Raw genomic sequence first — 17,297 nt, 5'->3', positions numbered from 1 at the left:
TAACAACATTGCTGAAAAGTGTGGAGTCTGACGGATAGCCTCTCACCCAGAGTCCTACATCCCAGAAATAGCTACTTTTTTCCATGCATGTCACTTTTTAATGTTTTACCCTTGTGCTTACATGATATTACATAGCTGTACTCAAAGCGAACACCACATTTTGCAGTCTGCTTTCCTTATTTTTATAATTCAGTCGTTTTCCATGCTGTACCTTAGAATGGCTTCATCATCTGTAATCAAGTGGTGTGCCATGAAGTAGCCAACCATAATAGTCACTACTAGAAGAGGAACTTGAAAATAATCCACTCATTAAGAATATACTCTCAAAAAAAAAAAAGAATATGCTCTCTTCTTTCCTCAGAAGAATATATACCAATGTCCACATACTATTTGAGATACTACTGAGACAAAAATCAAAATAATGACCTCTGGCTGTATTTTATTGAGTTCCCAAAACATGGTTGTCTTTGTTTTCTCAATTGAGAAGAAATACTACTTGTTGGTATATATATCTATGATTATTCTGGGAAATTAAAAAAAAAAAAGACTTAGCTTATATAGTCCACAGACATGGGACTTCTGATTAAATATTGACTATGCAGCTGCTCCTAAGGAAAGGATGGGGAAAGAAAAGCTCAAGTGCCTATATTTTATGAGTCCTATGCCTGCTTGTATATTTATGAGCTTGGTCAGGTCCCATTTACCACGATTTGGCCAGCCCTTCTGCCTGGTGGGCCCTGTGAAGGTTACTGACACCTGTATTAAAAGAAAGCAGTTCTATATTTCTCGCAGTGCCTCTTACAAAAATGGCCCATAGGCTTGTGGGAAAACCAAAAAACATTCCCCAGAGGCTTTTGAAGCTCATACTGAGAACAGCTTCTCTGAGGCCTTTAAATTTGATAGCGTGCAGCCTGGGGGTAATTGTGCAGGCCCCTGGCCCTCTGCTTACCAGGTACAGGACCACAGATAATGCTCATCAGGCATATACATGCAGGGAACCTGGCTCTGTGTTTGTACATGGCTTAAGCAGTAAGCCATGTGGAAAGTTTAGTATCTGAGAAAAGTACTCTGTAAGGTAAAATAATTTTCCTGCCATTATGTTATTCTGTTTTCAAATCCAAAACTTTGAATTAATTCATGTTGACTTTTGTGAATTACCACATAAGCAAGTTCTAGTGCTTCTGTCATCATCTGTCATTTAAGGAGAAACTTGAAAGTGGCTTAGAATGTTTATGTTTTAACAACCTTAAGATAGTTTCAGTTTCACTGTTTGAAAATACTTCATTGTTATCTAATCTAATGGTAGGTATCTGTGCTTGAAAACTGGAAGGAGACAGAAGTGTACAAATTACAGATCATGGAATCACAAGCAGAAGCGTATCTGAAGTACCTGAAGCTCCTGAGCAGGTACTGTGTGGTGTCACGGGTGTGCTTCCCAGCATGTCGTGTAGGAAATCCACATTAGAGCTGATTTGACAAAAAAGTCATTACATTATTCAGGACCATTTTATTTTTAATAGTTATACATCAATACATGTTCAGTTGTAGAAAAATCAAAATATACAAACCAAACTGATAACGATTATCCATAATTCTTTTTTTAATGTTTATTTATTTATTTTTGAGAGACAGAGTAGGGGAGGAACAGAGGGAGAGAGAGAACCCCAAGCAGGCTCCTCACTGTCAGCACAGAGCCTGATGTAGGGTTTAGTCCCACGAACCATGAGATCATGACCTGAGCCAAAATCGAGTCGGATGCTTAACCTGTTGAGCCACCCAAACTCCCTGATTATCCATAATTCTTAACGTTTTTTTATTTATTTTTGAGACAGAGAGAGACAGAGCATGAACAGGGGAGGAGCAGAGAGAGAGGGAGACACAGAATTGGGGGCAGGCTCCAGGCTCTGAGCCATCAGCCCAGAGCCCAACGCGGGGCTCGAACTCACGGACCGTGAGATCGTGACCTGAGCTGAAGTCGGACGCTTAACCGACTGAGCCACCCAGGCGCCCCGATAATTCTTAATTAATGTGTAACTAATTAGTATTTTAGAAGAAACCATTAAGTATCTGAAAAAAAGAAAATATATATATATGTATATATATATTTTTTTTTTTTTTTTTTTTTACTAAGTGATGTAAAGGAAACTTCCTTTCGTATCAATAATGACATTTCTCTAACCTAATTTTGAAAAGTTGGATAGTATTCCAGCATACAAATGTGTCATGATTTATTAAACCCCACTGTGGTGGTGCATAGTTGGGTTCTTTGCACACTCTGTTAAGAAAAGCTGCATTTCAGTGAGTTTCCTTGTAGCCGCATTTTTATGCACGTTATTAATCATTTCCATGCAATAAATTTCTGGAGTGAAGATCACATCTTCAAGCTTTTTAAACAATTACCTTCTGTAAGAACAATCACTTAACAGTCTTAATGATAGAGTATGGAAATGTCACTTCAGAAGATACTCACCTATGGTCATTTTTTCAACTCTCATAATCTTTACCTGTTTTTGTTGGTTTAGCTTTGATTTTGGAATAAGGTTTACCTGGGAATTCTAGAGGGTCTTCCTCAGTCTAGTCTCTAGCACTATTCTGTGTGGATTTTCACACAAGGGATTATTTTTCATCTGGTCTTTTTATCATTCCACAGTCAGGTTTTTCATCCTTCCCTGTGCTTTTTGCCTTACATTTCAAACCCTCGGTGTTGAACCACAGGTTCTGTGGGTCACGGGGAAAAGTTTGGATGTGTTGTTATTTCTTCATTTTTCAAGATTTAGTTTTTTTTCACATGAGAAAACCTTTCTAATGAGAGGAAAACTAAGACGCTGATTCGGGTTATAAGACTAGTGCAGCTGAAGTGGAGGCCCAGGGGCTCTGAAAGGCCAGTGTTTGACCTCGTGCACTATGGTGCCTCTGAGAAACAGAGATCTCAGACCTCCTGTCATCTGACAGTGTCGACTTCCTTATTAAATCTCATAGGACACGTAGCTTCTTTCTTAGGGATGCCCTGCTAACTCTCCCATTCCACCAAAGGATAGCAAAAGAGAAAAGATGTAAAAGGAAATGTTCTGGGTTTTCTTTAAGATGTGTAAAGAAAACTGGGTGCTCAGTCAGTTAAGTGTCTGGCTTTTGGTTTCAACTCAGGTCAATATTCAAGGTTTGTGGGGCGCCTGGGTGGCTCAGTCGGTTAAACGTCCAACTTCGGCTCAGGTCATGATCTCGCGGTTCATGAGTTCAAGCTCCACGTCGGGCTCTGTGCTGACAGCTCAGAGCCTGGAGCCTGTTTCAGATTCTGTGTCTCCCTCTCTCTCTGACCCTCCCCTGTTCATGCTCTGTCTCTCTCTGTCTCAAAAATAAATAAACGTTAAAAAAAAATTTTTTTTTAAAAAGATTCAAGGTTCGTGAGATCGAGCCCCACATCAGGCTCCCCATCAACAGCACAGATCCTGCTTGGCATTCTCTCTCTCTCTCCCTCTCTCTCTGCCCCTCCCCGACTCACGTGTGTGTGCTCACTCTCAGTCTCTCAAAATTAATAAATAAACAAAAAAAAAAAAAGATGTGTAAAGAGAGCTGACACAATCACAAATTCATAGTGTTATTGATCTTCCCAGTTAGGAGTTGGAAAGCTTGTTTGTCACTTTCAATAAAGGTGTGGAGGTATAACTTACCAGTGTGTCAGGCCCTACTCTTTATTTTACAATAACGATGTGGGTTTTATTGGAATGTTTCAAGTGTTCCAGGCTGCCTTATAATTTTTTTTAGTGTAAAAACACCCTTTGATGTTAAACACAAATAAGTGAAAAATGGTCAAATCTTCAAATTTAGGGAAAGAAATTAAAATTAAGGAGAATGTTTGCTCTCTGTCCACCAGCTTAGGGGTTTGGGTTAAACAATTAATATTTCCTAAATTGTTTCTAGTGGTGAGTCTATAAGATACATAATTCTTTAAAAATAGGTTTTGGAGGGGCGCCTGGGTGGCTCAGTCAGTTAAGCATCCGACTCGGTTCAGGTCATGATCTCACTGTTTATGAGTTTAAACTCCGCCGCAGGCTCTGTGCTGACAGCTCAGAGCCTGGAGCCTGCTTCAGATTCTGTCACCTTCTCTCTCTGCTCCTCCCCACTTGTGCTCTGTCTCTCAAAAATAAATAAATGTAAAATAAAATAAAATAAAATAATTTAAAAATAGGTTTTGGTGTGTGTGTGTGTGTGTGTGTGTGTGTGTGGTCATGTGAAATACATCTTTCTGTCGTGTTTAAATGTTGTCATTTACACTTCAGTGCTTTTAACTTTTAAAACATTTCTAAAGTAAACATTAAATGGTTTCATGGTTCTCTGCTTTTTCAGTGATTCTGCAGCATATCCTGATACGGAGTCTGATGTACATTCATGGGAATCATTTCTTTGTAAAGTTGGAAAAGAAATTGAGAAAGCAAAGGTAAGTTACAAAATATTTTCTGTCAAAACCTAGATGATTATAGTTCTCAGGAGAGGCTAGTGTCATTGAAACTCTTTCTTTTTTGAGCTGTTAAAGATAATATATATTTTTTATTGTAATTATTAAGAAGAGTTTTTCCTGAAAGTAATGCTGTTTTCTTAATTAACTGTCTTAAACTCTGCCCTTAATTGATAAGATTAGAGAAGTTCCATTTGATAAGGCTTTAGAACATTCTGATTAATGAGGTCTCATTTTGAGTTTCTTTCCTTACAAGAAATAATTGTTCTGATACCTTGCATCTCTGTTATATTTCCTGGAAAATTGTTGACCATTTGTAAATATATAGTAAGGAAAAAAGTATTAATTGACAATTGTGATATTTCCCTGGGAATTTATTAGAAAAACTTAACACTTTTCCTTCTACCTACAGTCTCAATTTGAAGAACAAATTCAAGCAATTAAAAATGGCTCTCGGCTCAGTGAACTTTCTAGAGTGCAGATTCCTGACCTTTCACTTCCTGTCTGTAGCACAGTAAGTCTGTCACAGCTTCTGTCACCACAATTTCTTCCTTATTTGGGCCCAAGTAATTTTTTATTGTTTGTATTCTGGGAGATTGCCTTAATGTTTTCATTATTGGTGCTACTGGTTAACATTTCAAGCTGGATAGTAAACATTCTTACATAAATGGAAGAGGAGTCTTTCTACATCAGTGTCTAAGGACAGGACTGAAGTGAACACAGGGCTGGTACATCTGCTTTCTTTTCTGGATGCTGGCATGTTCTCTGCATTTGAACGAATAATCTAAGAGGAGCAGGTGCCTGTGGTTTAGACCAGCTCTCTCTACTGACACCACCTCAGAGTTAGTCTTATTCCTGGATACTTGTGGGCATAAGACCAAAATTCAGATCTGTGTCCTCATCAAACACAGAGACATACAAAGGTTTTGTTGGTTAGGTCTGTCATAGTTTACTGCTATTTTGAGGTATTTGCTAAAAAATCTTTTGAATAATAGTGACTGCCAAACCTGTCTTTATATTTTAAACTATGCAGCACAGTAAAGAAAAACATGAATTTGATATTGTGGACTTTAAAAATGGCTATACCAGGTATCACTTTATTGTCTTCTGGGGTGCATACTGCTTCTTTAGACACAGAGCAGACGCTCAGCCAATACTAAAATGGCTGAAGCCCAAAGGAGATCAGACTGTAAGAATTTAAAGAAGGACTCTATTCAAGAGTTGATTAGAGGTGGTTTCAGAATATTTTGGCACAACATTAAAACCTGTTTGTGAAGTAGTCTGCTGTAAGGAGACTATTTTCCTTAGCTCCTGATTTGCACCTTCCTGCTACTGCTAGACCTTTGCCTAAACTGTCCTCCAGCCTGGAGCACTAGCCTCACTCTTGGCATTGTGTCTGTACCTGAAAGCCTGGTCAAGGCGGCCCTCATTTGCCCCTCACCCCGTAGCCCTTCTGTCACATGCGCTCAGTCTCCTTAACTGAGGTGACAGGCTCCCTGCACACAGGAGCCTGATCTCGAAAGGCTTTGGCTTGCCAGTACTTTGCACAGTAAGCATTCAACTTGTGGTTTCGTCTGCCAAAACTGTGTTTAAAATGTTAAAAGTCAGCCACCTTGAACTGAGTAAAATATTCTATTGAGTTCCAAAGTTTCTTCTCTCCATAGAAAAACATTTTTTTCTCCATTGAACTGAGTAAGAAGTAGAGTTTTATGTAGAATTAAAGCTCACGTATCATTTATAGTGTTTCCAAGCTTTCATGGCAGACATGGAAGGGGAAAAAATGTGAGATCTCAACAGCATATTCACTACTAACTTTTAGTTCTAGCTTATGTAATTTTATAAACACACAAAAAAATTTTAATACCCAAAACCTTGGGAACTTGTAGGGTGCCAGGCACTTGAGTAAATAAATATTACCCTAAAAACCATTAACTTTGTGTGTCATTTCTCCCCCATTCATTCATTGGGTATTTAGTGGTGATGAAGATTGGATGCAGTCTCTTCCCTCAAAGGACATATGGGTTTGGGAAAAGAGAGATGTTAAGCCCATAATTACAAGTAAAGTGTGCCAAGGTTTTTCATAGGAGCATAAAATGCTATAGCAGCATAAATTAGGAGGCACTAACCTAACGAAGAGGTCCAGACCTCAGCAGAAGATTCCCTGTTGGAGGTCTCAGTGAGTCAGAGATCTGGAATAGGAATTAACCAGGCAAAAGGAGGACATGGGTGTGTGTTTGAGGAGGGGTGGATGGTGTGATATTTGGAGGGTCAGAGTGTTCAAATGGAAGAAACAGCATATTTGGAGGCTAGGAAAATAGGGAACACTTCTTTCATGGATATAAAAGAAGTTTAGTATGACAGAGGGGGGCTTTGGTGAGAAATATTATAAAAGTACCCAAGGGCCAGAACGAAGGGAACTTTGTTCTGTAAGATGTGTTCAGCAGTTTGACTTTTCCTGAGGTCACTAAGAACCCAATGCAGGTTTCAAGTAAGGAGACGACTTGGCGCTGTTCCTGATGGCTGTCAGCTTGCCCACAGTATGAAGTGGCAGAGGGGCTCACTGTCACCAGCCATGTCATGGATCAGAGAGTGGTTGTGGGGTTGGAGGGAGAGCAGGGTCAGAGACCAAGCTGAGCCTGCTTTTGGAGACACTGAGTTTAAGTGTCCTTGGAATCACCCAGTGGATTTGCCTAATAAGGGAGTTTGAATTTGCAGGTTTGGATCTCAGGCAAATATTCTAGACTAGGATCTTGTAAAAAGCGGGCGTTATTAGTACCTAGCACGTAGTCTCTGAGGCATAAGAGAGTGTGAAATGTCCTGGGGAGAGGGTGTAGCAGGGGCTGGAGATGCACCCCCCTCCCCCAACAGCATAAGGAACTGAGCGTCCACATTAAGGCACAAACAGGTGTAAGCACTGCAGGGAGAGCTGAGAAGGAGCTCCAGAGAGGGAGAGGGAGGCCAGCAGTGCAGAGCCCAGAGAAGCTCATTTTAAAGTGAAGGCGACCAGCAGTTTTTTAAAAACAAAAACATTTAATTCATTGGAGTCAAGTTCCCCATGCACTTGAGCACCCAGGTTTATTATAGTCGTGCTTATTCGTCAGTGTTTGTCCACAGATGTTTCTCTTAGTGATCCAACGACTGTAGTGTGTTCTTCCCAGATTCCTCCTAAGTTACTTCCCGAGTCTTCAAGCCATGACGATCACGGAACTGCCGCTGCCAGCACTTCTGCAGATCGTGGGACTGGAAACCAAACAACAGGTCCCAAGGATTCAAGTCTGGTCTCCGCCAGCGATGGCCCAGTGGGGGCTTCCTCTCCTCCATTGTCGGGATCGCTCTCCTGTCAGCCTGGAGTCACCCAGCTGCCAGAGTGTAAGAGCACGGGCCAGGAAACTCTGTCAAAACAAAGCCTTGTGGCTGATCAGAAACTACCAGGACGTGCTACTCGGTCAAGCCAGTCTCCAAAAAAGCCGTTCAATAGTATTATTGAGCACCTGTCAGTGGTATTCCCATGTTACAACAGGTACGGCTATAAATTGTCTGTGACTCTGTTAAATATCTTAATGAACTGAGGTTTCCTGATCAGATAACATTTTGGCCAGTTAAGGGCTGAGGTGGAAACAACTCCATAATCGTTCTTTCAAAAAGACAGGTGCTACATTTCTTCCCTTTTTTGTAAACATGGAGGTGAGCATTTTCAAACCAACCTTTTGATGCACATATCTAGATTGAAAACACTGAACACTGGTTACTCCATACTCATCAGAACCCAGAGCAATTTGCTTAGATTTTGATGAGATCATTAACATGCTCTAGTCCTAGTTATGGAACCCCTAAATGAAAATAAAACTGTAGAAGCACCTGGGTGGCTCAGTTGCTTAAGCATCCGACTCTTGGTTTCAGCTCAGGTCATGATCTCACGGTTCGTGAGTCCAAGCCTCATGTCGGGCTCTGTGCTGACAGCTGCAGAGCCTGCTTGGGATTCTCTGTCACCCTTTCTCTCTGCCCCTCCCCTGCTGTCTTTTCTCTCACTCTCTCAAAATAAACATTAAAAAACAAAAACAAAAAACTGCAAAACACTAGTTTTATATCATTTAGGCAAAGAAATACCACATAGCCAGGAAAGTGGCAGCAACTTAGACCTTGCTCGACACCTCTGATTTGTTAGAGGTGTGAGGTCCGAAAGACTAGATGTAATCTGATAGTGAATCAGGGTTGTGGGTGTGTTACAGAGGGTCCTCTGAGGGTGGGGAGCGCTGCTTTATCTCAGCCAGTGTTTCCACCTCCAGCCTCTGGCCTTGCTGTCTGGGTTGGTATGAAGGAGGAGAAGTATTCCTTGTCTCAGCCAGGAGAGAAGGAAAGGCAGTGTCTCTGGGATACAGCTAGGAAAAGAGGAATGCACATCCCTGGATGACCCTCTGTGCCCTGTTCCATGTTATTTCTGTCTTTGATATTAGTTACAGGTTTTGAAATTACACGGTTGAAGCAAAGTAGTGGTTAAATTATGATTGAGCAGAATTAATGTTTTGCATCTGTTGGCAGAGCCCTTCTTATTTGAAAACAGGTATATGCACATGGGCATATTTAGCCCTGCCCAAGTTTGAGAAACATTTTAAGTTCTCTCAATAGCAGTTCCCATGCCAATTGTAAAAATACTCAAGTTGTAATTAGCCAAAGTACCTTAGAAATAAATTGTTTGCAATCCTGACTAAATTTGGGAGCGTTTACACCACCAAGTAGAAATGCATCCTAATTTTCTGAAAGTTAAAACATTTGAGGGATTAGTGCTACAAATAACAAGTTCCTGTTGATTAATGGTTTAATTCCATCCACTGCTACTTGTGAAAAATTCAGGCTTGGAAAACCTTGTCAGATTTTTTTAAAGAAGGCAGTCAGCAAATCTAATTTCCTCTTGGGTAGAAAGAGATTTTGTTGATTTCAAGTCAGAACCAATGTTCTCTGCTCAGTCAGTGATTTAGCATAAAGCTACAATATACCCAGGCTGTAGGAAGTCAGGTTTCTAGGTAGAGATGGGTATCTCAAGTAGATCTAGTGATACACTGTTACTTTGACATTCTAGTTAAATAAATAGTTAGAAATACCGGAATTTTCATAACTGCTTGGAAAGAGTGATTCCCCTGCTTTTATATACCGTTGCTATTATTTACAAATTTATTTTGTTTGTATGTATTTGGTTGGTTTCTTTTAGCTGTTAATATCGGCACACAGTATTTCTTTACAGTAGAAAACCTTGAGTTTCTCTTGTCATTTGTGTCCACTTTCTCTTTTTAGCACTGAGCTTGCTGGTTTTATTAAAAAAGTGCGAAACAAGAACAAGAACTCACTGTCAGGATTGAGTATTGATGAAATTGTCCAAAGAGTGACAGAACACATTCTAGATGAACAGAAAAAGAAAAAGGTCAGTGTTTCATCCAGATACAATAAAATGGTCCACTTTATTTATAAAATAAGAATTTATAAAAAAAAAAATGCATCCAGCCAAAATGTGGAGAACACTTCAATAAAGACAGAAGACGGGCAAGCTTTTGGATTACTGAACTTGCTTCACTCCCCGCATTGTCTCTGCAGCCAACTTCAGGAAAGGACAAGAGGTTGTCTGAGCCCAGCTCTGCTGCTACTGTGACCACTGCCTCCCAGGGCCCATCCTCCCTGACTGCTGGACCGTTGCCCAAAACCAAGGGACAGAAGGCAGAAGATATCCCTGTGAGTATTGTATGTGTGGTCAGTTTGGGTTTTTTTGGGTTTTTTTTTTTTTTTTTTAACATTATTTATTTTTGAGACAGAGAGAGACAGAGCATGAGCAGGGGAGGGTCAGAGAGAGAGGGAGACACAGAATCCAAAACAGGCTCCAGGCTCTGAGCTGTCAGCCCAGAGCCCGATGTGGGGCTCGAACTCATAGACTGTGAGGTCATGACCTGAGCTGAAGTCGGACGCCCAACCGACTGAGCCACCGAGGCGCCCCTCAGTTTCTTTTTTTAATGAAGAAGAAGAGGGAGACAAAATTTAACAATTTTAGCCCCATTCTCTTCATTTCTAGACCTAATTTATTTGATCTTAAAATTAGAAACCTGGGACGCCTGGCTGGCTCAGTCAGGGGAGTGTGTGACTCTTGATCTCAAGGTCATGAGTTTGAGCTCCACGTTGGGCGTGGAGCCTACTGAAAAAAAAAATTAGAAACCAAATTTAGATGTACTTGAGTTTCCCATTAGGACAGTCTGTGACCAGTAAGGCCATCTCTGCTTTTATGGGAACCTGGGGCTCCTGTTGGGAGAAGCGCCTACCCCAAGAAAGTTCCAGCCACATTGTGGAAACTGGGCCTTCAGACAGTCAAGTACAAGTTAATTTTTTATATCACATGTGATATTTTGAGTAGTTCGGGAAAATGATTTTTGAATCATTTTATGCCGTGTCACCACGGGCTTTGGAATCACACAGACTTGGTTTTGTCACTTAGTAACACTGTGAGCTTAGCTCTTACCTGCTTGTTGAAGTTGCTATCTGGATGAAGTGCTACATTAGAATTACCAGGGTCAAGCTGTGTGTCCAGGAGGGTCTGGCTGCTTCCCTTCCCTCTCCCCTTGAGTGCCTGGAGGGGGTGTGGGTGGGTAGGACACTGGAATGGGCTGAACTTGCCTTTAATTTGATACACAGATTTTAAATGTTTATTGTTCTTTTAGAACAATAAATGTTCTAGAATGTTACATTTATATAGATCTTTTTATAAAGTACTGTGGCATCGATGATCTCAATTGAGAAGACATTGTAATTGTCTTTGTAATGAGGAAACTGAGGCACAGATGGCAGCTTGCCAGCATTCCCTCATTTGATCTGGGTGTGCAGCATGTAATTCCCTAATCCTCACCACACAGACCCAGCTGACACCGGGACTGCGTACCAGGGACCAAACGTGTGGTTGAAAGAGACGCCATCACCTCCGTGGCTCAAGGCCACGGGCTCCAGATTGAATTCTGATGCAAAGCATGTTTTTTCCCTTTTGTCCAACTGTGGTATCAGAATTTAGATGAAATCAAAATTGCAATAGATTTTGGCCCCGTAGTGGAGTCAGTGATGCATGATTGGACAGAGTACTAGTTTGCTGACGAACTAAGCAGTGAATCTTTTTGTGAACTTGTTTTTATTCCTCCCGTACATTTTCATTTTCCACTATTCGTTGGAGATTTTCCAGACCTCATACACTCAGTTCCCAGAGTGTCTAACTCCAATGAGAAAGTTTATGAGCATGCAGAACATTCCTGCAAGGCCTGGCTGGAGTGCCTCCCTCTCCCCAGGCTGTCCCTGACTGGCCACAGGCTGTGTGGTCCTCCAACCAGGTCCTCAGAGCATCTTCACGGACAGCCCCACCCCCAGACAGACGGCAGTCACCTTCTGCAGAGAGATGGCTTTCTGCTTCACAGTTGATGTTGATAGTAATAAAGTTGTAAAAGTTGACTTACAAGAAAAAAATATATTCAAACTGGGACTTAGTTGGATCATCGTGGGTAGTTTTTTAAGGATTAAAAGTAGTTTGCTTTATGTTTTTAAATTACAAAACCAATATGTGTTAATAGTAGGAAACACAAATAAAAAGCATTTAAAGCCTCCCAAAATCCAGTCTCTAAGGTAACCAGTATTATGAGGTTGGTATTTCTAACTCTTTTGTATGTGTGTGTATGTGTGGATTTAGTCATACTTTTTGTGTCTTTTTTTTTTTTTTTCACTTAGAAATGTATTGTAGCGATCTTCCCATGCTAGGAAATAGTCAAGTTAACTGTGGGTTTTTGAGCCAAATCTAGCTCTGAGCTCTGCAGAGGCCTTACCATTCCTTTCCCCGGGACTGACCCCTCTGTTGCTTCCCTGACCCTCCCATCAGGGGCCACAGAGAGGAGCTAGAACACCTCATTCTGCTGCATCTGCCCGGTCAGTGTCAGAGGAGAGACAGAAAACCCCATTCAGCAGTTCAGGGTCTTCAGAGCCTTTTGCCCCCCTCTGCGTCCCTGACCTTAATCCCACTGCCAGGGCTGCTTCCGTGCACTTGCCTGACAGTTGGTGGAGAATCCGTTTGGGGCCAGGTTCCTTGTCAGTTGCTAAGGTTGTAGATGAATGAGGCTCCTTCCTGCCATCAGGGTGCTCAGAGTTTAGAGGGGAAGAGGAGTGGAAAATACTGGTGCAGTGTGGGTAGGTGCTGTGAGTCGTATGGAGAACTTGTGCCTGGTGTCCCGGGTGCCTCTCGGGCTCTGCTGTCACAGAAATGCCGTCTGTGCTCACCAGACTGTGTGCCCCTGCTGGAGACTCTCCCATTCAACTCTGTGCCCTCGCGCCCCACACAATCCCTGACCTTGGTGTTTGCTGAATGAGCCATCAGATTGTTTTGTTTTGATTTGCACACGTAATCTACATTCATAGAAACTTTAGAAAATAGGAAAAAAAGTTAAATCTCGCTGGACGAAAAGTAACCATTTGTCCACATTCTGTATCTTTCCAGCCTCTTTCCTGGGTATCTCTCTCTACACCCATTCTCTTTATTTTTAAAAAATTAAGTATGTGATTATATGATATGTACTGTTTTGTAACTTGCTTTTATTCAGATGTTAGTCGTGACCAGCTTTTTGTGTCAGGGATCGTGGACTTCAGTGATTTCAGTCAGCCCCACAGGAGTCCATGGTGTGGATCATCATTTACGTTTGTATCTCCAGCTGTTAGATAATTAGATGAATGATTGGTTTATAGTGTTCATACCATAGTTTAGGTGTGAGGTGGGATAATTAGAAATTTGTAGTAATTTCCTGGGAATCTATCAACCGTATAAAATATTTTTTTCTCTGAGAAAATTAGAACTTCAGAAGTATATTTTTTCTTTTGTATGTCTTTGTTTTTCTTTTTTTAACGTTTATCTTTGAGAGAGAGAAAGCACGTGCATCTGCATGTGCACAAGGGAGTGGCAGAGAGAGAGGGACGCTGAGAATCCAAAGCAGGCTCCTCGCTGTCAGCGCAGAGCCCGACATGGGGCTTGAACTGACGAACTGTGAGATCGTGACCTGAGCCGAAGTTGGACACTTAACTGACCGAACCACCCAGACACCACCCCGTCTATATTTTTTCTTCAACGCTGTTGAAAAATGAGTTGTTCCCAACTGAAGGCTACTGGTGGGGTATTGGGTGTGGGGATGGGCTAAATGGTGACGAGCATTAAGGAGGCACTTTGTTGGGATGAGCACAGGGAGTTATGTGTAAGTGATGAATCACTTAGTTCTATTCCTGAAACCATTATCACGCTGTAGGAAGAGCTCATATAGTAAAAAGGAATTTAGTTATTCTTTATTATTGGAATACATTTGTTCCCACAGGCACCGGGTGCAGCTTCCTGTGAAATATGCCATGAGGTATTCAAATCCAAAAATGTGCGTGTACTAAAATGTGGGCACAAGTTTCACAAAGGGGTAAGAATTCTCTTCGGCCATCCTCCTCTTGAATTTTGACTATGAAGTATTTTGAAAATAAAAGGGAACTTTTTTTTCTAGGTGTCAATACTTCTTGGGGTTTCAAAGCACTTTCTTTATAAGCCAGTGTTCTTTGTCTCCCTTTCCAAAAATTGCTGCTGTGGCGAGGGAGAGAGGCCTGGGGTGTGCACACTGTCCTTTCCATCCATCACATCATGGGTGGAGGAGAACAATCCTAGTCGGCTCCATCAATCAACTTGGTTGGTGCTGAAATTCAAAATAATACTAGTTTCTTGGAAGGTAGCTTCTTATGTATATGACTGAATAGGTGCACAGTGCAAGAGTTTGTCAGTTTCGTGCAGTATAGGAAGTTTGACATTTTAGAGGAGAAAAGCTAAGTTTAACTGGATCCATTGTGCCTGATTCTAGGAGATTCTGGCTTGTACCCTTCCAGGATCTATAGGTAGTTATCTTGGTTGCTGTGAGCATTCATTCTGCACCCCTGCTGCTGGCTGGAACAGATCAGGTCTCTGCCATGTCTGTTTATTAATCCCTTCAGAAAAGGGATAAATACAATATATTCACTAGGTGGGGTCAAGACAGCTTGTAGTCTCTTGCATGGCCTGTCTCCTGCAGGTATAGGGGTGTTGTGCCTGCACTTCCAGACTTAACACACACACCCAGCTTGGTAGCAGCAACACACCGTCCACGAGCAACTTGGGACCACAGTGGGTAGACAGGCTCCAGTCGAGGCTGCAGTATGCAGGCTGGTGGGGTGTACAAGGTCCAAGACCAGGCAGGAGAGGATCGGTTAACTATTAGGTGAGTGAGTCCCAGGGCCAAGAAAATGCCAACCTCTGGAACTCAGGGCACTGACATGCCAAGGCTGAAGCTGGAGTGTGGGGCAAGTGGAGGGGCGAGGGGCAAGGCCGTCCCCCTGAGGTCAGGTTGGAGGCCCAGAGTGCATGGGTCAGATCCTGAGGGGAGATTATTTGTTCCTGAGGCTTGGGGCACACTCCTAGCTTGAGTAGGCTTCTGTGTTCCTCAGTGTTGGGAGCTCCAGGCCCCATCAGAATTAGAAGTGAAGTTAACCATGTCCTTTGAGCAGCACAGGAGAGCTCAGGCTCCACGTGCCCCTAAAGGCACTGACTGATTTTGTTTTCTCATTTTCAGTGCTTTAAGCAGTGGCTGAAAGGGCAGAGCACTTGCCCGGCCTGCCTTGATCAGGATCTCCTGTAAGAAAAGTAGCCGGCACCTTCTGGAAGAGGCCAGTCTGCTTTTGTAGGTAGTCACAGTTCACTGAAGAGTCATTTACTGGTTTGTTGAATTGGGAGAATAACGATATATTACTTCTGGTATAAAAGGCAAACATTTGGAGATCCTTTGCACTGTGTGTCACAGCGCTGGTAAATGGAAATCTTTAATATAGTTGATAGTAATTTCCCTGCTCTTATTAAACACTTTGATAATAGCAAATAGTGGCTAATAAAAGTATGTGTAACCACATTCCTAAATTGTTGGGGCTGCTTACAGAGGTACTCTCTGAGACTGAAGGCTTCTTTTGGAAAGTGTTGTGAGCACCTCAAAGCAGTACTTGAATTGTAAGTATTCTGACCTGTTAAAGTGCCCCCGGTTAAAATTTTTACGAGTCAGTATTCCTTATAAAATGCCTACATTTTTCCTCAGAAATTCTGCACTTAAATGGGCGTAAGCAAACACATTTTAATAATCTGTAGTAAATGGTAACATATCGGCTGATTTAAACCAAAAGATTTAAATCTCCTTTTCATGGAAACACCATGTGATTTTGCTTTTCCATTTCATTATTTTATATCCCTGGTAGATTTATAAAGGACTTAGTTTTCATCACCTAAAGGTATAATTTGATTTTTGAAAATTGGTTACAAACACTTTCTTATTAGTGTCAGCCAAGACTTTTTTTGCCCTGAAAATTGAGGCTGCGTGTTCATCCCCCAACCCTACACTTGGAGCTTCTTCTTTCCATACCTTACTCTTAGGAGCAGCATTTGTCCTTCTTCGTGATGACAGGTGTTTGGGTGTCTCTGTCTGATGCATAGCGGGCACTATGGGGAAGTAGTCCCCGTCATTCCCCTCCCTGTCCCACCACCACAGAGAGATACTTGTGTAAGTAGACAGTCCTGAGGCGTCCGTGTTTTGCTCGCTCCATGTGTGACATTTGTGTGGAGTAATGCATGCGCTCTTGTACTGTGGTGTGAGAACAAAACTCTACATTAGAATCTGTTAAAATATTAGATAGCTTTAGTGACTTATAAACAGTGGTAAATGCAGAACCACGAATTGTAGATACATTCCATTTCTCTCAGACGTCAAAAAATGTTTTTCATTGTGTTCTTTGTTCCCCTGGAAGCTCACAGTCCCAAGTTCGTGAGCTGATTTCACCACCTTCTTCAGCCTTGGTTCCCTGTGAGTTTTGATGTCGTGGTGACTTAGTCCACTGACACTCACTCTGTATTTTGAAGCAGATTCTCTTTGTGGGTCCCTGAAACATCGTCTGCATGTCCTTAATAACTGAGAACGGTAGATAGGAAGATATGTAGGGACCAGTATGTAGCAGCAGGTACAAAGGCAAGGAAGAGCAGCTAGAGGGTGAGAACATGCGTTTTGTACATCAAACAGATACTTGTGAACATGCCTTACCCATGTCCTGTTGTAAGTTTCAAAATAAAGAGCATTCTAAAATAACATCAGTTTACTGTCATGCTTGTCCATCGTTTGTCAGTTTTTTAAAAGGATTCTACCAGAAAACTCAAGGCACATACAAATGTTATCTTTGGTTGGAAAAGAAGAGCCATGATATGTCCAGAGTCTAACCAAGGATCTTAGGAAATTATGAGGCTCTGTGCCTACATAAAGGTTGCTAAACTCAGTTTCACAAGATTGGCTATTTAATTTGTGAATGGAAGGTTTATACACAGATGATAGAATTTACTGTTGAGCTAATGTAAGGCTTTTCATGTGACTACGAATAAGAATGTGCAAGTCGATCTCTCATTACAATCCTCAGTATCCGTTTTCCCTTGAGGCGCTTGTGGATTCATGGACTACTAAGGCCAAGCAGTAAGGTCTCTGTTGGAGAATTCTGGTGAGCACTAAGGGGTGATTGAGGAAATACCACTATGTGTTTTTAATCTGATAGCATTTAATTAAAAATAAAATGTAACTTAAAGCAATGACTGTTCCTAAGAGCTTCCATTCTTTTCCCTGCTGAGCAGCTTCGTCTATGCTATAAATATTGGGTAATCTAATATAAAACTGAAATGGTGCCCCAGCAATGCAAATGTTACTATGTTTTCTAAGGTAATTTCTAAGACTGGAGGTAGGTGGGCAGAGTGGCCACACTACAACAC

At 41.6% G+C, this 17,297-nt stretch overlaps 1 protein-coding gene across 11 annotated transcripts in view; it reads left to right on the top strand.

Moving 5' to 3' along the window:
* The window catches only part of TTC3 (tetratricopeptide repeat domain 3), a 127,592-nt gene extending 110,960 nt beyond the window's left edge, over positions 1–16,632 (top strand). For all 11 annotated transcript variants that reach the window (XM_019420323.2, XM_019420325.2, XM_019420321.2 and 8 more), the window contains 8 exons: positions 1,307–1,407; positions 4,345–4,435; positions 4,866–4,967; positions 7,612–7,973; positions 9,743–9,869; positions 10,040–10,174; positions 13,816–13,908; positions 15,082–16,632. In XM_019420323.2, coding sequence (XP_019275868.2) covers positions 1,307–1,407; positions 4,345–4,435; positions 4,866–4,967; positions 7,612–7,973; positions 9,743–9,869; positions 10,040–10,174; positions 13,816–13,908; positions 15,082–15,147 — 1,077 coding nt within the window. In that variant the 3' untranslated portion in view covers positions 15,148–16,632. The remainder of the gene's footprint in view (positions 1–1,306; positions 1,408–4,344; positions 4,436–4,865; positions 4,968–7,611; positions 7,974–9,742; positions 9,870–10,039; positions 10,175–13,815; positions 13,909–15,081) is intronic.
* Positions 16,633–17,297: the final 665 nt, after the last annotated feature.

Source organism: Panthera pardus, unplaced genomic scaffold (assembly GCF_024362965.1).
Source record: "Panthera pardus isolate Hobbes unplaced genomic scaffold, ASM2436296v1 HiC_scaffold_16, whole genome shotgun sequence".
Taxonomy (NCBI): Eukaryota; Metazoa; Chordata; class Mammalia; order Carnivora; family Felidae; genus Panthera; species Panthera pardus.
This window is presented reverse-complemented; position numbering and strand designations above follow the sequence as displayed.